The sequence below is a fragment of the Aethalodelphis obliquidens genome, unplaced genomic scaffold (assembly GCF_003676395.1).
Source record: "Aethalodelphis obliquidens isolate GAN/ISIS:26980383/991018 unplaced genomic scaffold, ASM367639v1 scaffold20, whole genome shotgun sequence".
Classification (NCBI taxonomy): Eukaryota; Metazoa; Chordata; class Mammalia; order Artiodactyla; family Delphinidae; genus Aethalodelphis; species Aethalodelphis obliquidens.
This window is the reverse complement of record NW_020837964.1, coordinates 10,033,811-10,058,254: the sequence shown is the minus strand read 5'-3', so window position 1 is coordinate 10,058,254 and position 24,444 is coordinate 10,033,811. Positions and strand designations below refer to the sequence as shown.

At 45.2% G+C, this 24,444-nt stretch overlaps 1 protein-coding gene and 1 non-coding gene across 2 annotated transcripts in view; one reads left to right on the top strand and one right to left on the bottom strand.

Annotated features, from left to right (window-relative positions):
• VAT1L (vesicle amine transport 1 like) overlaps positions 1 to 24,444 on the top strand; it is a 144,557-nt gene that overhangs the window by 20,286 nt on the left and 99,827 nt on the right. Inside the window, exons 2-3 of the mRNA XM_027119197.1 lie at positions 3,809 to 3,938; positions 8,271 to 8,486. Coding sequence (XP_026974998.1) covers positions 3,809 to 3,938; positions 8,271 to 8,486 — 346 coding nt within the window. The remainder of the gene's footprint in view (positions 1 to 3,808; positions 3,939 to 8,270; positions 8,487 to 24,444) is intronic.
• Positions 7,121 to 7,272, bottom strand: LOC113627418 (small nucleolar RNA SNORA15). Its single transcript, XR_003435539.1, has one exon. It is a non-coding gene; the product is annotated as a small nucleolar RNA SNORA15 (small nucleolar RNA).

Genomic DNA, 24,444 nt, shown 5'->3' with positions numbered 1-24,444 from the left:
TGGCTTGATGTGCCCCTGTGTTTTCCTGTTGTGTTCGGAGAAAAAACGTGTTTGATAGACCCAAGTTCAAGTTCATGGGTTCACCATTCATTGTCTGTGTGGCCTTGGGCAAAGAACTTATTATCTCGAAACAATGTTGCTGGTTTTGTTTGAAAAAAGAAAAAAAATGAGGTCAGTAATGGCTGTCCAGTGGGTGATTTAGGGTTATTGATTATGGTATTTGTTTTAGTTTGTATTTTGGTTTCATGAGACAGAGACCATACATATAACCTATTATGAAGACATGCGTGAAGCATCAAGGGAACTCTTGGATATTTGAGGGCAGGAGGCATGTGGGGCTGGGTGTCACCACATGTAGAGACTGAACCCTTCCGTCCTTGATAACTCAGCAGTGAGGTGTGTATAACTCACCCTGGTATAGCCTGTTAGGTTGGCTCTGTGACCCAGCTCAGTTCTATTTTTTTGACATCCTTTCTGGTACTAAGTTTTTCTCCTGATGCATGTTTCCCAATTCATAGTTTTTGAGAGAACGTCCAGTTCTCAGGCCAGCTCATTTACTTTATACTGAATGGGCTCCTGCTTAGATTGTGAATGGCCACTCCTCCAACATTGGGTCCACCACTGGGTCAATCAGTGGGCAAAGAGACAAGAAGTCATAAACCTGGTCCCTTGGATGTGCCCCTTCGTCAAGGGCATGGCTGAAGTTTCCTTGGAGACGGAGTAGGGCGTCATCTGTGAGGGCTCAGTTTCTAGGCTTGGCTTCGATTCGGATCCTGACTTGGACAGTTTCTAAAGATGCGACCTTACACAAGTAACTTAATCTTGTTGAGTCTAAGTTTCCTCATCTAAAAAATGGATATGATAGTTCACACCTCGTAGGAGTGTCATTGAGTCTTAAATAACAAAAAGGAAGTGTTTAGCACGGTTTCTGCCACGAATTGAACCCTCAGTAAATGCTGGATAGGTCCATATCAGGAGGAGATGTGTGGGCAGGCACCATGAAACAGGTCTGATGCAACACATAAGGGTACTTCATTAACAACTGTTCACCTCCTCTGTGTGTTGAGATGAACAACAATGACCCGTCCTCTGTCCCCTGGGATACACCTCCTTCATGTTTCTGTCCTCAAGTTGGCTGGCATTCTCCACGATCCTGACAGAATCACTGCATGCCTCACTGACAAAATGGGATGCTGCAGGATTTTATAAGGTCTGTCTTAGCCCTTCTCGCTGGAATCAAGTAGCTGGCTCCCGTTTACAATCACTGGGCCCACTTCACGCTGGATGGAGATTGAAGGCCGCCGTATGGAGCAGCGTAGAAAGCATCTAGGATGCAGCCTTCTCCAGGGGCTGGAGCGTTTACGGCACTGTCCAGTCATTTCTTCTGGCATTCTTCCATCAGGGTCTTGGGAAATCCTAAGTTTTCACACAGAGGATATAACACAGTGAGCTGAAACATGCGTGAAATGAGATGGGGTGTTTGACTTGGGACGTAGAAATTCCTTTTATTGTTATACAGCGATGCTTTATTTATTTGATTGTGTCGGAAAATGGACTATTTCACAGAAGTGAAGCTTATAGATACCTGAAGTTTTCCCACTTCAGCTCTGAAACTATTTGTAACTCTTGTGTAATGGGAATCTTCCTAAAATGTATCTCACACGTCAGCCTTCTTCTTAACAGAAGATGCAGATATTATTATTGAGTACTTACTATGTACTTGGCACCATTCTTAATGCTTAACTCTTATTAACAACCCTGTGGCATGGGTGCTACCATAGCCCCCATTTCACAGACAAGGAAATTGAGGCTTAGAGAAGTTGAGTAACTGAGCCAAGGTTACACAAGGAGAAGTCATGGAATTGAGATTTGTGGCCAGATCTCCCCGAGCTCTTAAAAAACTGGCCACATTATTGGAGAACATTTTGGTTAATAAATGACCCTAAGAACTATTAACCATCAAAGCAGGACCTTTGGAAGTCTACACATACATTTCAGGAATGTGTCCATGACGCTGAGCATCCCTTGGCCGCTTTTTAAAAGGAGTTAAGGGACTTCCCTGGTGGCGCAGTGGTTAAGAATCCACCTGCTAATGCAGGGGAAACCGGTTCGAGCCCTGGTCCGGGAAGATCCGACGTGCCACGGAGCAACTAAGCCCGCGAGCCACAACTACTGAAGCCCGCACGCCTACAGCCTGTGCTCCGCCAACAAGAGAAGCCACCGCAATGAGAAGCCCGCGCAAGACAATGAAGAATAGCCCCTGCTCGCCGCAACTAGAGAAAGCCTGCACGCAGCAAGGAAGACCCAACGCAGCCAAAAATAAATAAAATAAATACATTTTTTAAAAAAGGAGTTAGTACTCAAACTGGCAGCACATTTTTTTGGATATTCATGAATATTCCTTCATTCAGTGGATGTTGCTTGAGTCCCTACTCTGTTGCTGTGGGCATAATGTATGCCAGGTGTTCTGGAAGCAAAGAAATATGAGGCATGCAGCTGCCTTCAGAAAAGGCACATGTTAGAGATACTTCAATGGGGCAATATGTGCATCTTGCCTCATTTGTGTCCAGAAAAACCTAAAGGAAGGGATGATTCTTGAACCCATCTTTCAAGGAAGTCATCCTCCTTGCCCTTATCCATTCCTTATGGGTGAGACTGATGAGTAGAGACCAGGGGATGTACGTAGAGTTAGATGCTTCCTTGGCTCCAAAGAGGCCAAGGAAGAAATGGGCCACCTGTGTTTAAGAAAGAGTTCGCGTCTTACTTGAAAAGGAAGCTGTGGCCGGACGCTAACGGGCCTTGGGCCAGACCGAGGAGTTTGGTTTCTATAACCCGTGTCTTTCTTAGATGGCAGCTTATGGAAACAGGCAGTACATTAGAACCACAGCTGGTGGGAAAAAATACATGTTGAGTGAGATATGTGTTCCTACTTGATTAGTTCACGGGTGTTAGACGCAATTCCCAATTGCAGCTCTTGAAAAAAATCCAACAGTTCAGAGCATTGGTAGCATCATGAGAATCAAGTATGTGGTTTTCCAAGGCAATGACTTTGATATATTTTAATGATAACTTTCTTATTTCAAAAGTAATATGTTTGTAGAAAATACCTAATGACTTCTCTCAGCCAGAGGTAACTAAAGTTTTTGAAATGAACCCTCCAGTCTTCCCATCCCCATTGGTCCATCACTTTGACCTATATTCTTCGAGTCACCCTCCTGCAGCTGGACCCAATGTGGTCTCTTAATGGCTCATAGTCACCATTATGGGTACTGTTTATGGCTCGGCGCTCGTGTAAGTCGATGGGATGGTTGAGGTGTGACGGTTGTTTTGAGACCTTTTACGTTAGGTCTTTTTTCTCTTTGTTTTTCATAGAATGGCGGATGGCCATTGTGTCTGGCTGCTTTCCATGTGTCTCCTTATAACCTCTTCCTAGTATATTTTTTACCCTTGATTAACTGCTAGAACAGCTAATGACCAGGCTGGTTAACACATACTTTTAAAATAAGAGTAAGGAGGCTCTGAGTGGGAGCAAAGGGACTCTCTTTTGAATTAGAGCGTGAACTCTGCAACTGCCATTTGAAGGGCTGGGAAAGCATTAGTTGTCTAGAAAGATCACTGCTTTACTTTATTGGTGACATCTAGCTAAGTAACATTACTATTAGGCATGTTTCATCAGAAAATTTAAAAAGAAAGGAGAGAGGAATTGGGGAGCGGGCGAAGGGAGGGAATGGGAAGGAAAGAAAACTCAAGCCAGTGCTTTCCTTCGGATCTCATTGTGAATTTCTTTTTTCATGTTTGCTGTTCACAGTGGTTTAAACTTCATTGACTTGATGGTGCGACAAGGGAATATCGACAACCCTCCCAAGACCCCCCTGGTGCCAGGATTTGAATGTTCTGGGATTGTTGAAGCTCTGGGAGACAGCGTTAAAGGATTCGAGGTAATGTTTTGACTTCTGACTGAAAGGATGATATCTATCTGGAATCCATTAAGATAATAAAAGAGTATGCAAGATATGTTTGAAATAATCTATAACGTGTCTTATTGTTATTGTCTCATTATTTGGGTTTATTAACAGTGGTTGTAAATGATAGGACTTTCCAAACGTCTCATACCTTTCCCATGTACCGTCTTGTTGTTCCTGGCAACGGTCTGGTGAAGGGGCCAGGGGAAACCTTAGCATCCCCTTTATTCATTTTATACAGTTATTAATAAGATTAAAATTAATACAGCTATGAATTTGGCCTTGTATTAACTAAGTGTACATCCCTCCTCTCTCTATCCGTGGCTCTCATTTCCCCATCACTTCAGGCTCAAAAGTCAACTACAAAACGCAAAAGTTGGGGAGAAGTAGCCTCTGTATTTTATAATTGGGTTCCTTTAAATATCTACTTAGCTGATGCATCTAAGCGATCATTTATAAATCGTTATTTCAGACACTGGGAAAGTGGCATTTCTGGATGAGGATTTTAAAGCCGAGGGGAGAGGTAACTGACAATGAGACAGGATCGGCTATGGGTTGGTGGCTTGGGGAGTAGGGCAAGGGATAAAAAGGGTTATTATATTATTCTGACTACTTTTGTACATGTTCAAAATTCCGCATAATAAAATTTTTTTTTATCGCTGAAAAGATGTATGACCCTTCCTACCATTATCATGCAAATCAAGTAGGATCTTGTCTATAAAAACTGAAAAACTATGGGCAAATCAATTGCACAAAATTGCGGTAGTTTGGAGCAAGAAAAAACAGTGGAAATCAGGCATAAGAGCTCTCGCTCGACTTTAAATGCTTCCCACGGAGAGATGAAGGGACCTCACATTTGAGAATCTACCATAACTAGAAACATGGGGAAGTTACTGTTTTTCAGCCTGCAAGGTAAATATTGTTATCCCCTTAGAGATGAAGTTCAGAAGGGTTCAGTAATTTCCATGTGGTCAGAAAGATAATAAGTAGTAGCTGCAGCTGGATTCAAATCACCAGAGCCTCTTTACTCTTCCTGCAGTCCCACGCTCTTTCCCTCTGTTCTCCACCTGCAACCACCGCGACAGTTAACACAGGGAGAGAAGCGCTATAAAAGGCAAAGTCAGAATGCGCCCTTGGAATTGATTCTGAGGCTGCTCAGCTCTCGGTGCCTCGGAGCCTCAACATACTGTGAAAATATCAATATGCTCCCGATTCATTACGATGAACGTCTGGAAATCTCATCCCGCTCATCCGTCTTTTTGCCGGTGGTTTCCAGATAACGTGGCAGAAAAACGTTGAGAGAGCAGTAGATGCGCTTTTTCTTTTCTTTCCTATGACTTTACATTTTCTGTCCCCAGGTAAGCAATCTAACCTCACGTGGCAGCACCATCTCTCCCTGAAAGTGCTGCACGTGAGCGCTATGGTCTGCTCTTCGCCCCTCCACGTGGTCCCAAAGGAACAGCTCATACCGTTTGCGCTATTCATCGTGAGCACTGGATAAATAACCCATCATTTTAGACTGTAACAGCAGATAAGGATGTTGTTGGCCTTAGTGTAGAGGGAGGAATCACTGTGCTTGATTACTTGTATTGTTTCCCTTATATGTGATCTTTCTTCTGCTAGTTAGCCCTGACTTGCTATTGTCAAACCGATCCATCACCCCCTCCACCCTCCTCCAGTACGTTCAGCTGCACAAACAAACAAAAGCAGCCACCTACAGCTGTCCAGTCAGGGTGTGATTTGGGAGAAAACCAATACTAACAGGCCCTCTGTAATTCTGACTTAAAATTTTCAATCATGTTGGAGATGGGATTCCACACGGCAACACACTGAGTAGCTCTTGGCTTGATGGATTGCAAGGGAGCCTTGAAAAGTTGTTGCCAGAGGCTCAGCACTAAAGGAATCATTTGGGCTCAGTCGCCCAGGACTAATTTCGTTTTTTTAAACAGAATCAAGTAATGAGGTGAATCAGATGTTTAAAAAAAAAAAAAAAGGTTCCCCACCGCTGGACTCTGAGACTGGGGCTGCTGATCTGATGGCTGGTCCTCTTTTTGCCATTTTGATAGTGAAACAAGAAGTCTGGAGCAGTCAACCCTGCTGGGATGGCTACGACCATCACTGCCAAGGTGGTCTGGGCTGGCTATGACCATCACCGTCAAGGTGGTCTGTGACAGCACAACCATCGCTGTCAAGGTGGTGGAAACACTCTTTTCATAGACTCTGTTGACACTGGAGGCCATCAGCTACTCTGTGGTGTTATGGATCTTTGGGTTTGCATGATTCTGTGCAAAGTAGGATGCCAGTGTTAGACCCTAGAGATCCTCTGGTCCAAGCCAGGGCATCTGAGATGATATTCCTGACATCATCATTTGGTTTTTAACGCTTAGACAGCTGTTCCTCTGCTTCGTGAAACTCAGTGGGTCGATATTTAGATTTTGATCATTCAACTGTGAAATCCATGAGATCAGGAACCAATCTGTTCTTTTTAAGAGTTAGCATTAATTGTTCTCTCCTCGTTTTACATGCACAGTGCCAAGTGGATTGCATGCATATTATGTCATTTAATCTCCATAAGGACCTGTTCCTAATATTATACCCATTTAAAAGCTGAGAAAACTGAGACTTAAAGAGTTAGACTAATATTCCCAGACTTGGTAGGTTCCCCTGTTGTACATCCTTATATAAATTTATTTCTTCTTTGTAGCACTTAGGTGTAATGAATTAACTATTTGTATCTGGAGTCAGCCTACCTAGATTCACATCCCAGTACAGCTACTCTTTGGCTACATGACTTTGGGCATGTGCTTTAATCTCTCTTTGCCTCAGTTTAAATGTCTGTAAAACCTATGATCATTCGTCTGTAATATGGCGCTGTAACAAAACCCATCTCATAGGAGGTTTTTGTTGTTGTTTTTGAGCAGGGGTGAAAGAGAAATCCTAAACTAGAAAGAAAATAAAACAGTCGAGTCAATCATAAAAATATATATACACTAAAACACACACATATGAAAGCCGTTAATTTACTGAGAAATCACTATGACCACAGCAATCTGAATGTTGCATTTAAAAGTTACAGTATAAGCAACTAACATCAAATAGCAGAATGGTTCAGTTGAACTAGCACTTGGCAGCTCGTGTAAGCCATCAGTGATAGTTTACTTTGTATTTACCTTTAATAATGATATGCTATGAAAAAAACTTAGCATATGATTATTACCACTTTAAAGGGAAGACTGCTTTTTTTCTTTTTTTTGAATGGTGTCTGGCTATGTAAACCACTGATAAAAAACCCCACAGTATTCAGCCCTGCCTCATCTAATCATGAGGTAAAGCATGTGACAGCCTTAGGACAATGTCTGCCATATAATACGTGTGCAATAAACGTTAGTTGTTATTCCTCACACCCGATGGCATTTTCCTATTTCACTCGAAGCCTGGCTGCTCTTTTTCAATCTCTTGCACTTAGATTTACATGGCTCCTCTGATGGACCACGTTTCACATCCGATGTAATCGGTAATCCATTGATGCAAATACCACAGTGAACTAACCTGGCAAGGAATCTATATGGGGTGGGAGAGAATAGCTGAGAGTAGATTTGACTCCTAGCCCCTTTGACCTTCCCAGTTCCCAAACAGGGAGATTAGATGAGAGGTTAAATCAGTAATATGACCTTCCAACACTAACATTCCACGGCATGTGATGTGATGCACGTTGTATCGACATATTTATGCTCCAGAAGAGGGGTAGAGTCCCTGGCTTCCATGGCCCCTGGGAAGCTTGCACAGATGGACTTCAAGAGCATCCACAGGGACTTCCCTGGTGGTCCAGTGGTTAAGAATCCACCTTCCCAGGCAGGGGACACCGGTTCGATCCCTGGTCGGGGAACTAAGATTCCACGTGCCACGGGGCAACTAAGCCCACGTGCGGCAACTACTGAGCCTGTGCACTCTGGAGCCCACTCGCCACAACTAGAGAGAAGGCTGTGTGCCACAACTAGAGAGAAGCCCACGTGCCACAATGAAGAGCTCGCGTGCTGCAATGAAAGATCCTGCCTGCCGCAACTAAGACTTGACACAGCCAATAAATAAATAAATAAATTCTAAAAATTGTTTCTCGTTAAAAAAAAAAAAGCGTCCACAAATGCCTTGAAAGGCAGGTGAGGTGAAGGTGTGCATATTTGAGGGTTTGGGGTTTCTTTTTTTACTGGGAAGGACTCTTTAGTTTTCGTCAGATTCTTAAGAATATTTGAGAAATCTCTCAGAAAAGATTAAGAAACCTCCACTAATTCTGTGCTTCCCTATTCCCAGATCGGGGACCGTGTCATGGCATTTGTCAATTACAATGCCTGGGCAGAGGTGGTCTGCACACCAGTGGAATTCGTCTACAAGGTCCCAGATGACATGAGCTTCTCCGAGGCCGCTGCGTTCCCTGTGAACTTTGTCACGGCCTACATGATGCTCTTTGAAGTTGCCAACCTGCGAGAAGGGATGTCTGTGCTCGTGCACTCTGCCGGCGGGGGCGTGGTGAGTGGGCTGCTTGTGGGGCCTCCTCCCCAGGGTCAGGATGGAGGAAGTGCAGTGACACCCAGCTGATGACGAGATTTCTGTGTGAGCTGTGTCCATTCATAGGGATGAGCGCTAGGGTTCTGGTGAAGCTCACATGGATGGTGGAATTTGTACAGAGGATTGCGTGTGGGGTAGGATGAGCCTCAGGGATGGTTTCCCTGGAGTCTGGAAAGGTCTCCAAGATGGCGTGTTAGGACTCAGTGTGTCTCAGAGATGGATTCTGTAGAGAAGCACTCTCGTTCTTGGTATCTCAGTGAGCTGTTACGTCAATCATCGCGAGCCGCTTCGTAAGTCGTGTACTACTAACATTAGCTGCAACACCAAAACGGAGGATGATTTACTTTTCCAATAAGTTGCCACGAATTCGTGGCGCTTCCCGTAGTAATGGCGCCCTTATTCATTTGTGTTCTGATATATTTTCTTGAGTGGGAGAGAGGTGACAGAGATTGTCCTAGCACAACAGGAATTACACTTTAACCTAACTCTACCCATGAGAGTGGCTGCCTACGTGAATGTCATCTGTAAGGTGTGTTTTTGACAAGGGGGGAAATAATGGAAATTAAAATCGCTGCTCTGGAGCTAAGGGATGGCATAGGTTTCTTCCATGGTTTGGATGGGTCTCGGTACCAGTCACTCCATATGTATTGCACAGCTGTCCCGTGGCAAGCACTGTGTTCCCATCGTGGTCTACTGGGGTTGGAGGAGAACTCTTTGAGAGTAGGAGACATTACTCATTAATTCAACAATTATGTATCAAATACATACTATGTCTTGGACTTTATGGGAATAGAGATTAAAAAGAGAAGGTCCAGATACACCATCCAGAATCTGTGTGAGAGGTTCTTGGTGTTGGGGATTCTGTGTTTTGATGAACTCAGAGATGAACTCTTAGGTTAGGTGTATCTTGATGTTTTCACTGGAGGTTCTACTAACATTGATTTTTTTTTTTTTTAATCTTGGCTTTCTACAACTACCAAAACCCTACATAGTGTTAAGCACATTTCCGGTTTTCCTTTCCAAGAAGACAAGCTCACATACAAAAATGTGAAGGCAGAGACGTGACACTTTAGGAATGCTTTAAGAGGAGTCCCGTCAATCACTTTAGCAAATTTGCCAATGTCTTTTGACCATGAGTAAAGATACAATAAGAGTTAAAATATCCCTCAGAAAATAAATGGATTTTGGTGCCACTGAATCTGTTAACAGCAAGCAAGCCATTTAGAATGCTGGCATTTATGAGCTCGGTGTGCTCAGCATACAAAGCATGAGAGACCTGTTTTCATATTATCAACATAAGCGCCAGGCTTTACGATGGGGCTGGACTCAGTTCTGCTGAGAGTCCATGTTGAAACATTGGCATTGATGATGTTTCGTTTCATGTTTTGATTTTGTTTGTTTGTTTGAGTTTGTTCTTGGAACCAAGAGAAATGTATCAGGGACATGGGTCTCACAGAAGAGAAAAAAAGTCTTGGAAAATAACAAAAGTTCTTATCATGCCTTGTTCTAAGCTCACAGACGGTACAACAGCAAGAAATAAAACGTGAAACAGATGAAGGAACTGGGGAGAAGGGACAGTGAGGGTAGGTAACTAAGCTGCCGCATGTAATGCGGGCTTTGATGTGCTAAAGCTTTGTTGAAGGCTCTTGCTTCCTAATAGTGAGTTGTGCAAAGAGAAAAATGACCAGTCACGTGCACTAATGTTCATTTGATGGAAATAAACCAGTTATTAGGAAAACCATAACTAGTACTGGGTTTTAAGACTGGGGGAATCTTTCTCTGTGGTTTCTCATAAGAAATCTATGCTGACAAGCAATGAACATCCATCAACAAAACGGTTATAATAAATGCAATGTCTGTGATGCTTTTCCTTATGGTGTGCTTGTAATGTAGTCCAATAGCACCGAAGTAATGCAACATTTAGCAAAAGCAAATACCCTAGGCCAAGAAGGATGTGGTCTGGCTTAATCCATGGACAGTTGAAGGGTGTGGTTGGACTGCCCAGCTTTCAGGTGGGTGGGTCTCCTTAAATAACATTTTTCCAACCAAGATTTGCTAAGTGGTTTTGCGCACAGAGTTCAAGGTTTCCCTGAGAGGAAAGTTTTTTGGCCAAGTGCATAACCACATACGTGAATGCTTAAGCAAGCTGAGGTGGAATTGACACTGTCTTACAAAACCCAACAAGTTCTAAAGGGAGCCCAGACCATTTCACCACCCCACGGTGGAAAGACCAGAGAGTCACCCCAGGGCAGAACTAGACTCCTCCCAAGAAGACAGCCAGCCACAGCTCTCATGATGGGGGGAGCTCCCTGGGGAGTACTTCTTATGCATTATCTGTGATACCCTGGAGAGGTGTGGAGCTGCTTCCCATCACTGTTGGGTAGGTCTGGCGTGGTTGCTGTGGTAGGCAGGATGATTCCCTTCCCCCCCCACACACACCCCAGATATCTATGTCCTAATCCCTTACATGGCAAAAGGAATTGTGCAGATGTGATTAAGGAAAGGACCTTGAGATGGAGAGACTATCCTGGATTATCCAGGTGGGTCCGACGTACCCATAAGGGTCCTAAAAGATGGAAGAGGGAGGGAGGAGAGTCAGAAAGAGATTCAGAGATGTTACCCTGCTGGCTTTGATGATGGAAGAAGAGACCGTAAGCCAAGACATGTGGGCAGTCTCTACATGCTGCAAGAGATAAGGAAAGGGATTCTCCCCTGGAGCTTCCAGAAGGAACGCAGCCCTGCTAAAACCTTGATTGTAGCCGAGTGAAACCCATTTTGGGGAATTCCCTGGCGGTCCCGTGGTTAGGACTCTGCGATTCCACTGCAGGGGGCCCGGGTTCTATCCCTGGTCAGGGAACTAAGATTCCACAAGCCACGCAGCGTGGCCAGAAAACAAAAAAACAAAAAACCATTTTGGACTTCTGATCTCCAGAACTGTAATATAATACATCTGTATATAATGTAATACAGATTACATTCTTACTTATCCTATTACAGTAAACTCTAATAGAATAAATTGGTTTTGTTTATTTGCTTTTAGCCATGGACTTGGTGGTAATTTGTTGCAGCAGCAATAGAAAACGAATACAGCCACTTTCTCTGGGCTGCCTCCCTTCCCAGTGTGGAAAGCCCACAGAGGCCTGAAGAAAACACAAGTAACAAGTAACAGAACTAGGATTCACACCCTAATCTGGCTGATTCTAAAATCTATTCTCTTTCCACTTGACAACCCAATCATTCATTCCTTCACTTATTCATTCATTCAACATATATTTGTTCATCTTCTACCTTAGTGCCAACTACAGACATTTCAAAGAGCCAAAGACTATGGCCTGGGTACATGTTTCCTAATTTGATGATGATGACAAAGAAAGTTCAACCTAATTAGGATAAAGTTTCCTAAACTGAGTTCATATAAAGTGTGCAGTTGTAATGGCACCAAGACTTCTGTCTGATTTTTATCAAAGGCTGTGATGGGATATTTGCAGATAGGAAGTGAGAAATGCCACCCTAAACTGTAATATGGAAGGAAACTTTAATATATTATAGGAAAATAATTCAATCCAGAGCCAGTCACTTTCTCATTGGAACTGCCCAAGTGTCAACACTGCTCTGTCACATCTCTGAAGACATTGTTGATTTCCTCTGACAGTAGCACGGCCAGATGTTGTAAGACAATAACGCCACTAATGAAATCTTTAGAACCTGGTTGAAGATTCCTCACAATCTCATAAAGGAAAAGTAAGAAAATACATAAGCAAGTGGGGCTCTTGTCAGGAACTCCCTTAGAGGGTTTTGCTGCCAATCCCATTAACAAGCTGCCATGGCCTTGAGCATCTTAACTGGGGGTGTGCTCCATTTCTGGAGAATAACCTTACTGTTACTGTGTGGATATTTGCATCCATGTCTGACATCTGATGCTTTCCGGGCTTTCAGAGCCCTTTGACCTTTTTCATCATCTCATCTGAACAGAGAGAACAGAGATGGGCCGCAGATCTTGGAAAGGAAAGCAGAATTTAACTTTCTGACAGAGTTAAATGGCTACTACTCAATTATTAAATTCTATTCATTATGGATGCGGCATTTCCCAGTGTCATTCAGATCACTTCCAAGGAGCTACCAGAGAGGGAGGGCCAGAATCTACAGGGGCGCATCATGAGCCCCGCCCCCCCGACCCTATATAAGGGCTCATGCGTTAGGGGTCCTTCCTGAATGGCTTAACCATACATCATTAACCATACACCATTCTAACACGAACCTGGGAAAGCATGGGGTGGGCAGGAATCCTTAGTGTGGTGGAGGAATGGGACATATTGGAGAGTCACTCCATGTCAGCAGAAAAGACACAGCCATCTGCAAGATCACTACAGGAGAACAGTTTGTTGAAAACAAAACCATTGCTGATCATGAACAGCACCAACATCTACCCAGCTACAAGTCAGCGACCCCCAAATCATGGTTAAGTCTTCTCCAGGTGCCTCACGTTTGAAATCCTGTGATTCATTCCTGCCACATCATAAATGCAGTAAACGTTTGTGAATCAAAAGCTGTTGCAAGCCATTTTTTTATGTTCTAGAAAAGCTATTTTTTGAGCTAAGGAGGGCCCCATCATTGAGTTAATCTCAGAAAAAAACTCCTTCCTAGGGATCTTGTGAATTTCAGTCTCGTAAGCAATCTTTGGCGGTCTAGCTCATGCCATCCCGCGTTCTGAATATTCTTCTGAGTTTTCTGTCTGCATCCAGTTGCATTATTAATTGAACGTGGCCTCCTTTTCATGGCCCTGTGGCTGTCTCACCACCCCCCATCATCCCATGGTACAGCTATGCTCAGTCTGTACCCTTCAGCACTCCAACTAGAGGGCGCATGCATGAGATCTCAGAGCTGGAAGGAGACAAAGACACCAAGTTTTGTTGCACACTAGCTGTTGAAAACGTTATTCATCTAGCCCTCATAACAACCCTTCCCGTGGGAGAGTACGTGGCAGTGAAGAGTTCAGATCACGAGCTCTAGAGCCAGACTCCCTGGGCTTAATCCCAGCTCCATCTTCCCAAGCCCTCTAAGGCTCTATTTCCTCACTTGTAAAGTGGAGTGACATCAGGGCTAGCCTCAGGTGGCACTCGTGTACTTGGAGCAGTGCTTGCACGTGATAAACACCCAGCGAAAATGAGCTATCGTAATTTCCCAGATTCAGAATTTCAGTGTTGTTCCCAAGGCTGCAACGTCCATTAGGAGAAAAGCTCAAATGTGAACTTAAAATCCAGGGCCAGGAACTCCCAATCCAGTGCTCTTGAGACTAGCCCACAGCAGTGGCCTCGGAATCGTCTGCACCTCCTCTCCTGTCTTCTGCCTGCCCCACCCTGTGCCCTGGACAAGAGAGTCTTCACTATAGCAAGACCTCCTGGTCCCCAGGGGCCTGCAACGCTAGGAAACAGAACCTCTGAAAATTTAAAGAGGACAAAGTGCCTCTGTCATATCCTTCCTGAATAATCCAAGAGACGAGGATTAACTGCCTCTCGGCATCAGCAGGAAGGGCTGTGGCCTGGGGGCTCCCTGGGAAGGTTAAGACCCTTATTCCATAACTGTTCACCTCAGGTAACAGGTCCTCACCCTCCTAAATGTCAAAGATGCTGCAGAGACGTGTCATGGACCAAGGCCCCACCTCCCTGCTTCCAGAAATCTCTGATGCTGGCCAGTGCATGACTCCTCACAAGTCAGCAATATGCCTTAGGTTAAGAAAGAATATATCTAAAAACATTTCTTCCAAGCTAGGTTGGTCTATGTCCGCAAAAGCCTCACGTGATCTTTATTCTAGTTGCTTTTAACTCCTTGACAGTAAGTCATGACTGAGCCAAAGAAACTGTCTTTATTACAGATATTATAAAGGTTAAATTAGGCCTCTGAGACAGGATTCATTCGCTCAATATTTGTTGAACATATGTATCAGCTCATGAGGGAATAAAAGCTAAAATAGATGGAGTCCAGTAATTTCCATACACTGTCTGTGAGGTAGATACTACTACATCCCCATTTCAACAGAGGAAACTGAGACACAGAGAGGTTAAGTTACTTGCTTCAGGTCACACAACCATGGAGAGGATGAACTGGCATGTGAACTTGGGTCTCTTTGAATACAGAGGCTACGTTTTTAAGTACTGGGAGGCCATGCTCAGAGAAATCGTGCTTCTGCTTAGAATGGAGTGGAATGGATTCCATGCTGTGGGTTTTGTTGGTGAGCTTCCTTCCCGAGGAGCTGAGGACAACCTGGGGTTACTCAGGAGAGCTATCTTCAGGAGGAGGGGAGCATCTTCTGTTGACAAGACCATCCTTTCAAAGAATCAGGCAGATTTAGTGCTGAAGCTGCCCTTGACGTTAACTGTCCAGCTGGAAATAAGCCCTAGGTTGCCATGTCCACGAAGGCGGGGATGGTGCGATCTCTTCATCCCTGTATCCTGAGCACAGAGCCCACTGCCCAGCACACTGGGGTTACCTGATAAATATTTGTAGAGGAAATGGAGGAAGAAAGGGGCCAAAAGGCAGCATTCAAGTTATTTATGAAGACAGTGTAGAACTTAAGGACCCGATTCCAAAGTCAGAGCTGGTTTTCATCCTAGCTTCTCTATTTGCCAGGTGAGAGACCTTGAACAAGCACTTTAACTTCATTGGATCTTGTTTCTTCATCTGTTAAAAATGGGTATAATACCTATCTCAGTTTTTGTATGGTGTTTTAAAAGATGATTATGGGGGCTTCCCTGGTGGCGCAGTGGTTAAGAATCTGCCTGCCAACGCAGGGCAGGGGACACGGGTTCGAGCTCTGGTCCGGGAAGGTCCCACATGCCACGGAACAACTGAGCCCGTGTGCCATACAACTACTGAGCCTGTGCTCTAGAGCCCGCGAGCCACAACTACTGAGCCCACGTGCCACAGCTACTGAGCACGCGCGCCTAGAGCCCATGCTCCGCAACAGGAGAAGCCACCGCAATGAGCCCACGCACCGCAACTAGAGAAAGCCCGCGCGCAGCAATGAAGGCCCAACGCAGCCAAAAATAAATTAATTAATTAATTTAAAAAGAAAGAGGATTATGGAATGGCCTTTGCAAGCTAGCTGGCATAGAGGAAACTCAAGTGTCAGCTGCTGTTATTACTATTACTATTATCATCATATTATTATCTATCTGGTTAGAAAATATTACTCACTGCCACTCTGGCACTTATAGCCAGAAGCAAGAGAGCAGCAAATAGGACAGTCAGTTGGCGGCTGGTTGTTGGAACTTGGAGCAAGGGGCAGATAAAGCCGACCTCAGCATCCTTTGTTTATCTTCCCTGACAGGAGGCTGCACAATGGTCTCATGAATTAGTGGGGTTGTCACATAAGCCCCTTTTCAAACATCACTTCCCTAAAACACCTAAGACATAATTAGACTTTAAGAAGATTTACCTCTGTAGTTCCAGGCCTTGGACATGTGCCAAGAACTCCAAATACAGACTAGACTTTGCTGAGTTTATATAACCCCAGGGACCCGCCCACTTCCCCAGCAACACACCCAAAAGGCCACAGTTGCTTTTCAGGATATTACTGCCCATATTAGGATGAAAACAAATCAATTCAGCGGGGAAAGAATGAGATGTGCAGCAAGAAGCAGCCTCGTCTGTTCTCATGGGTACCCACCAGGCTATCAGCCATGGTCCTGGGTACTCTACCCACCCCGGCCAGCCACTGGTCCCTCTGATGGTGTCCATCCTGCAGCTCACAGCTCACTCCATGAGAAACTCAACAGAATCCCCACTCCTCCCCTGTTCAAAACGTGTTCAGGCTTCTCAGCGGTATGACCTGATATACAGATGAACATTCAACCCCACCTCTCCTCATGCAACCTGCAGTCCTCCTCCCACTCCGCCTCCCCATTCTTCCCACCCACCCCCACCAAGCTTGGTCATTTTTCCCCTCCCTCCCCACCCCCAGCCCCTGTCTCTGTCTCTCATCTCTCTTTGCTTGGCTCTCTTTCTATCTCTTTGTCTATCTTTCTGTCCGTTTCTCGGACTGTATCTCTATCTCTTGCTCCTTTCTTTCTCTTCCTCTGTACCTTTCTCTTCTTCCCTCTCTCTTCTTTCTCTCCTTCCTCCCTTGCTTTTATCTTTTTTCTCTTTCCTTCCGTCCTTCCTTCTTCCTTCCTTCCTTTCTCTTGTTCTCTCTCTCCCCCCTTCGCCCTCCCTTCCTTCCTTCCTTCCTTCCTCCTTCCTTTCTTCCTCCCTCCCTCCCTCCCTCCTCTCTCTCTTTCTTTCTTCATCTATCTAGTATGAGCCCTGAGGATAACTGCGTTAGTCTCTGGGTATATAAGAATGAGCACCATAAGCCTGATCCCACCATCCTGAAGCCTGCAGTCTTGTGACTATAATACATATTTACCAGGGACACATGAATCATCGATGACAGTGGTGATAGGTACTAAGGGGGGAGATGGTGCTGTGACTGTAGCACAAGGGACCTAAGCACCTGGTCTAGGGAATCAGAGATGACTGTATGAGGAACTAAACTTAGAACTGGTATTTAAGGATGAGGAGGTGGAAAGAGTGAAGGGAGGAGGGAAGGAGGTTATGAGAATGGGCAATAATGTGGATCTGGGTCCATTCAAGAAACTGACCAGAGTGTGGCAAGAGAGGAGAAGAATAGAGACAAAAGGGGACAGTGAGGGAGTGGCCCACATAGCAGCCATGTTGGCAGTTTTATCCTTATCCTTATCCTAAAAGCCATGCGGAAATATAAGAGGGTTTTGAGCAGAGATTTAACTCATGGTTGACATTTTTATAAGATCCTGTGTTGCTGAAGGGTGAATAGATTGGAGCAGGTCAGTGTGGAAGCTGGGTGATTGAGGGATGGCTATGTTCTTCAACTTCTCTCATTAGAGCAAATACAGTCCTGGATGCCTGAATGCCAGATATTCAGGCATCCAGGACTCTATCCTTTGGTCTGACAGCATCACAGTGCAACCCTGGATAAGCCCTTTCCCATCTTGTGCCTTAGGTTTTTCTGTAAAACAAGGTAGACCAGATGTTTCTTCTGTAAAATGATATAGAGCCAATGGTTTCCAAGGCCCTGTCCACCTTCCTTGGTGATCCTGTGCTTTCTTGTGATGCTGCCAGTCTTTACCTCCTAGATGAAAACCTCCTTACCTATCACTCTCCTCACCTGCACCAACTCCCCCCACCATGATCCCCTTCTTTAAATTTTTAGAGTCAAGAGAGATAGTTAACCGTTGTGAAGCATTCAGTCTTTGGAACAGACTTCCTGAGTTTGCATCCTGATTTCTCTGGCTTATTACTCAGCTGTGCTTTCGTTTCCTCATGTATAGTTATTATACTTATCTCATAGTATTAGGAGGCTTGAATGAATCAATATGTGTAAATCATTTAAACAGTGCCTGAACCTAGTAAGCACTCAAAAAAATGTTACCTAATAAAACTCGTGGATGCTGTGATGTGCCATCTAGTGCGCCCTTCAGGACTGAGGTACTCATTTCCCCGAGATGGCAGGAGCACTGGCTACTGATGACTCATGGCTGTAACCCTCCCCAGTAATAGTCCTCAGCGGAAGGGAGCAGCCTTGCTCAAGGTTTCTGCCCCTTGCTGGGGCAGCCCCCATCGAATCACTGTTGAATGCACGGCTACAGAAGCCCAGTCCCCTTGCCTCAACAGAGATAGCTCTGAAGGGCTAGCCCATCTTTGGAGCTCCTTATGGGACCGACTAGAGCATCTCTTGCAGCTGCACCACAGCTCTACCTCTCTGTCTGCCCAGCTCTGCTTCCCTCACTGCTCTGCAGATGCTGTTCCTGGGAGTACTTCCCAATAAACATTCTGCATGCAGGTCTCCACTCAGAGTCCTTTTCCAGAGAACCTGGCCTACGACAATTATTGTGATGACCATTACGATTACCGTCACCATATCTGTAGCCCATGCAAACCTGCTTGCCTACCTGGTCCATTGGTCGAATTTCCAATGACGGCCATCGTTTAGACCTTGCTTCCCAGCCCTATGCTTAGCTCTGGAAGCTTATCTTCTTTTTTCTGAGAATCATTCCTGTTGTCTAGAAGTCTGCTGAGTGCCCAGAAGAAGCTAATTAGTGCTAATGGGTTGAATAAGTGTGTGGACGAGGGAGCTGGTGAATACTTGCTTTTTCCTAAACCGTTTGGGCTCCACTTGATTAATAAACCCAGGATATATGCCAGACAAAACATTGGAATAACTTCACAATATGGCCCTGAGCTGGGTAAACTGGGCCCTGGGCTTGAGTCTCCTATGGTGGGGTTTGCTTTCAGTATCAAGAAGAGAGAAATAAAGCTATTCTGGGCTCAGCTTAAAGAAGAGGAGCTCAAATAAAAGATTAAAGGTGTATTTCTCTTTATTTCGACAAGCTACTAAACCCTCAGGACCTTGGTTTCCTCATCTTCATAATGAGGATGAAAGTGTTGATATGAATAGTCAGTGAGTTAATTCATATGGAACTGTGGTTTTCCTTGGGTCCCACGCCAGACCTACTATGGAATCAGAAACTCTGGGATGGAAGCCAACAATCTGTGTTTTAACAAGTCCACCAGGAAACTGCAATGCGTGGTCAAGTTTGAGAAGCAGTGAGGCAGAGATCTTCCAGCAGAGCCTGACACTCAGAAGCTCACGAGGAATTAGATACCATTGTCATTTGTGTGGCAGAGCTCTGTAATGGGCGATGCACAGGAAATGTCACGCATTAAAGGATGTATTAGTATTCATTTCTACCTTCTGTGTGAGTATACGTTAGTTTAGGTTTATTAGGGCACAGAGGCTTAGATTCCTTGAAATCCGAGCTTCAGCAATTTACTGGATGATCTTAACCCAGGTGCTTCATCTAAGTCTCAATTTCCTTGTGTATAAAATTCACATCAGAACGAATGCTTTGTTAATGGTTTGAGATAATGGTTAACTTTTAAATCCACATAGCTCACTCCAGGTTTGCGACTGCTCCAGGTCTGAGACTGCTCCTAAGCTTGCTGTGTAGGTAATGAGATAACAGAATCCTTAACACAATGCCAGCTCCAAGTGACGGCACAGTAAATGGTGCCTGCGATCCTGTGCAAATCATGCCCTACCTCAGAGAGAAGAAGTAATGGAATAATTATCCTGCACGCATTTTTGTGTTTGCTAATAAAAGCAGATGTGCAACCCAGCTTATTGTATGAGAAGGAGGGAGTTCCTCATAAAATGGTACCCATCTGTGTCACAGGGGAATGAATGGTTATTTTCAAAATCTCACAGCTGTGAACTCTTCCACTTTTGAGCTTTTCTCATGCCCAGCCTCTCGGGCCACGTGTCCAGCTGGTGGAAGGGCTGACTTCTTGATAGAGGAGGAAGTTTGTGGTCCGAGAATGTCAGGAACACACTTTAGTGTAAAGTGACAAGAGAAACAACCCACAAGGAGTACTTGGACACACTAAGGATGCTGTTTATCCTCCTCGGGTTCGTTGCTTACTTTGTGTCCGTAAAATCTGTCTGGCATTCACATCCTGTTCCTCCACCTGGAGCAGGCATTCAGTTTTGTGTGCGTCAGAAAACATACAGACGGGAGGTTCTGACCAAATACACAGCCACTTAGGAAGGAATATGTCTCCTCACGTGGTTAGGTTAGGTTAGCCCTCTGGCCTTGGCAGACGTGGGTTCAAATCCTGGCCCTCTATTTGCTGATTGTACAACCTGGGGCACATTTCTTAACTTTTCCAAGTCTCATTCTTCTCGTTTGTAAAATGAGAAAACTCATTTAATGTATACGAGTAGTCAAGACAGCACATGACACCCACTCCGCTATTTTTAACTGTACTACCGGCAATGATGTTAGACCGTCCGGCGTGGATTTAAGGAGACAGATATTCGAATTACATAGGCACTCTTGTTTTTGCACTTTTTTTCTGCCCTGTCCATCCTCAGGTTAAATTGGGTTTGCGATAACTTCAGTCTCAAACCTGGAGTGAGCTAGATGGATTTAAAAGTTAACCGTTAACTCAAAGCCCTCCTGCATGACAATGACATATTTCCCCCCCCCCCCCAGCACTTCTAAATGCGCATATGTAGCTCTGACGTCAGTCGGCGGCGCCCTTTTTATTCCCTCCTTGACAGATTGTCACCCCCACCAACGGTGGTGGTCTTGGGGGCAGGGGAGGGGCACACGGCTGCCTCCTGTTCTCTCTGATAGATGTCCGGGCCACGGTCACACTGTGCCAGGTGTACAGGGATGCCGTGAATGTCAGCGAGCTGACAGCAAGTCCCATCGGCCATCGGCCTGTCTCCTGAACACCATGCTTTTTAGAGCTGGAGCTTCATTGTTCTGACAAGGAGACGACTTGCTTGGTGACTGGTAGAGCCTGGAGGCTGCTTCCTTGGGAGGTAACAGTCTTGGGCTCAGCCTAGGGTTGGGATGAGGTGTCAAAATAAGAGTCCCAAGTAGTTCAAGGACAAGTCTGGACTCCACTTTTTTGGAAAGCAGTAGTGGTACCCAAGACTGTGCATCGGGGGACGCTATCAAGGCCTTTCAAAATCAGGCTGGTCACTCTTTTCCAAGGGGAGACTCTGAAAACTCTTCCTGGGGCTCAATAAACCTGAGGGTCTGTTGACACAGAGCAAGATATACAGATGCCCATTTTGTGGAGACGAAGATGCGTAAGGCCTCGGGAAGACTCCTCAGTCTCTGGAGGAGACAGATAAGCAACTGCATACATGAACTAGAGTTTGGAGTCTGCACTAATAAAAGCACTGGAAGCATTTGGGAGAAAGAGGGGCTAATTCTTTATGGGGGAGGGATGATATGTCAGCAGAATCCTCACGGACAAATAGTTTTTCAGGTTGCCAGGAAACACAGCACAAAAGCCCAAGGGAAGTATGGAGTTGCAAGTACCCGGTAGGCAATGACAAGTGAGGAAGGAAGACAGGGCTGCATCACGTGGTCCCTGATCCGCCTGCGTGTGAGGGCGGCTTCACGAGACTCTTCCCCCTTTCCGTACTCTTGGCACAACTATTTGAATTTTATTCATAACTCTTTGAATAGATAAAACTGATGGATGAATGAGGTCTAAGATAATACCTAGTAGCAATTTTTTAAAAATTTAATTGTAAAATTCCAATTTTTCAAATTCTGTGAAATACATATGTATATATATGGATTTAAGCATGGGAATGTATGTGTTGCTTAATTTTTTAAAACCATGGTGCCAAGTGCCTTGCTCTCATTATTTTACGTGTGCTTACACCAACCCCATGTAGCATACACCATTATCATCAAGCCACTCCAGGTAGTATATACCATTATCATCAAGCCACTTTGAGATTCAGGACATGGAGGCTTGCGGAAGCGAAGCTCATGACCCGAAGCCACGTGGCTGGCAAAGATGGAGACAGAATTCACGCTCAGATGGGCCCTTCTCAAAGCCCGTGTTTTAAACCACGAAGGCAGGTCAGGAAACGAGGAAGGAGACGGCGGGATCCATCTGCTCAGGCTTTCTGCCTACTCAGCTATTATTGGAACATTGAAGCGACCTTGCTACAAGCTGTCTTTTCCAATGGTGTGTGGGGTCACACTGGCCTCTGAGGAACCAGGCGGGCAGTGGAAGAGCAGTAGTGAAGCTTGTGGGGCGGTGGCGGGCAGGGGAGTTGGTGGTGCTATGCACCAGGCCAGCTTAGACGGGTGGGTACCCTCCTCCCCCCGTTCTCCGGAGCCGTAACAGAAGGTCAATCCCAGTAGGGTTGCCAGATTTAGCAAAATACAGATTTTATCTGGCAATCCTTCCTTCCCAGGGGCCCCTGAGCCCTCCCACAAAAAGTTCTAAACCTTTCAGGGAACTAATTACACTAGTGAGGCTGAACTCCTGGATTTGAGATGATTAAGAGATGCATCCAGGCAGGAATGCATTAAGGAGGGCAAATATTTTAAGCCCCAAGAGAAGTGACTGAAAGGAGCCCTGTTCTCTAGAGCCCATCCCCGTGATGAGAAAGTGGCTACGTGCTCAATGCCAAGACTGGGACTCCCCTTCCCAGGGCGAAGCAGAGGGCAACTTTACTGCCACTAACCCCCTGCCCCATGCTGCTCAGGGCTCTTCCCCAGCCCCGCAGCCCCAGGACAAGGGAGGAGACAGGAGAGGAGACTTCCTCTGCCAGAAAGTACATGAGGCAGGTGGGGGACCCTATTCCTTCACCCCACAGACCTTTATTAAGCACGTACTATGTGCCAGGCAGCATGCTAGATGTCTAGAATACAGTGGTAAATAAGGGAGATAGGCACACAGCCGAAGATCAAACAAATGTATGCACGTATAGACATATTATATATATACACACACAGACATACATATACATATATATGCATATGCATATCTATTACAGGATATATACACGGAAAGGATCAAGATGCTATCATAGAGAATAAACAGGGAGGAAGACACACTGCAGATTGAATCATCAAAGATGACCTCACCGAGTGGGTGACATTTAAGCAGAAACAAGGTGGTAATTATGTGAAAAGCAAGAAAGAAGTCCACTGCAGGCTTAGGGAAACGGCGAACACCCGAGGCAGGAATTGCTGATGGTATTAACTCATTGGAAGAGGATTATTCTTGTCTAATCAGAGTTGCCTCGCTGAGATCTAACCTGTTACCCACTAGGCTTTGCGGCAGACGCCCCGGCTGCCCAGCCATACCCACCCCCTCCATCTCTGAGGTCAGCATGGTCCCAGTTCAGGCCAGCAGATTCCTGCAGCTCTCTGCCTGAGGTCATTTTTTCTGGTTTGCAACTTCGCCCTTGCTTGGGGCAAGGTGGAAGTGTCTGGGAGTTCACGCCCCCCAGAAGCATCCTCAGCAAATGAGTGACAGGACTTGCGGGGATAAATACCTGAGCTTCCTCCCCCAGGTGGGAGAATCAGCAGGTGTGTCCTACATGGCTCCTCAGAAGGTCCCCACTAGAGACGCGCTCCAGCTGTTCACTGCGGTGAGCCGTTTTATAGGTTCCTAGGCTTTCCTTCCTCTCCTGACTTAACTACCATACTCCTTCATCTTACTTCCTGGGATCAATTTCCAAATAAACCATATGCACACGAATCTTTATCCGAGGGTGTAGTTTGGGGGAAGCCCAAACCTTCTGAACAAGTTATTCATGACCAGCCAAAGATGAACTCAAGCATCCCTCCCCATCATTTCCTGCCCACCCACCTCGTCATCTCCAGCCATGCCCATCTGTCCATCTTCCCCTTGCAACCACGCACGTTTCAACCCTGCAGCCTTTGCTAGCTCCTCTTATTTCTCCTCCTGGAAAATTCCTATTCATCATTTAAATGTCACTTCCCTTTGGAAGCCTTTCTTGCCCTTTCATCTCTACACCCTCAACATTGTGAATATTTCCTAACCATTCAAAATAATGATGTTAAAGAATGTTTCACAGTTGTATTACTGATAATGCCTTCACCAGACTGCATTCATCCATTCATCCATCCATCCAACCATCCACCCATCACCCACCTCCACATGCCAGACACTAGCATGCTACAGTTGTCCTCGGGTCTTCCTGTCTACATCTTGAGGTCAGAGTGGGTCTTGGGCATCTCTCTGCTTCTAGCACATAGCACAGGGTCCATGTGGAGTGGGTGCTGGACAATTGTTGGATCAAATTAAATTGATGAACTTCACCTGTTCCAGGCAGACAGCATCTGTGCAATGATAGTGAGGTTCTTGATTACACAGAGAAGGATACATTTATTAAGTATGTGGAATTAACAGATGAGTATGTTATCAAATTTGAACCACACGTAGACACCATTTCATTCCTTAAGATAGCTTGCAAGCTATTAAGTCAGGAGCCATGTTTGATTTCCCAATACCAACATGTATTCTTCAAAGCCAAAATGACCATCGGCAG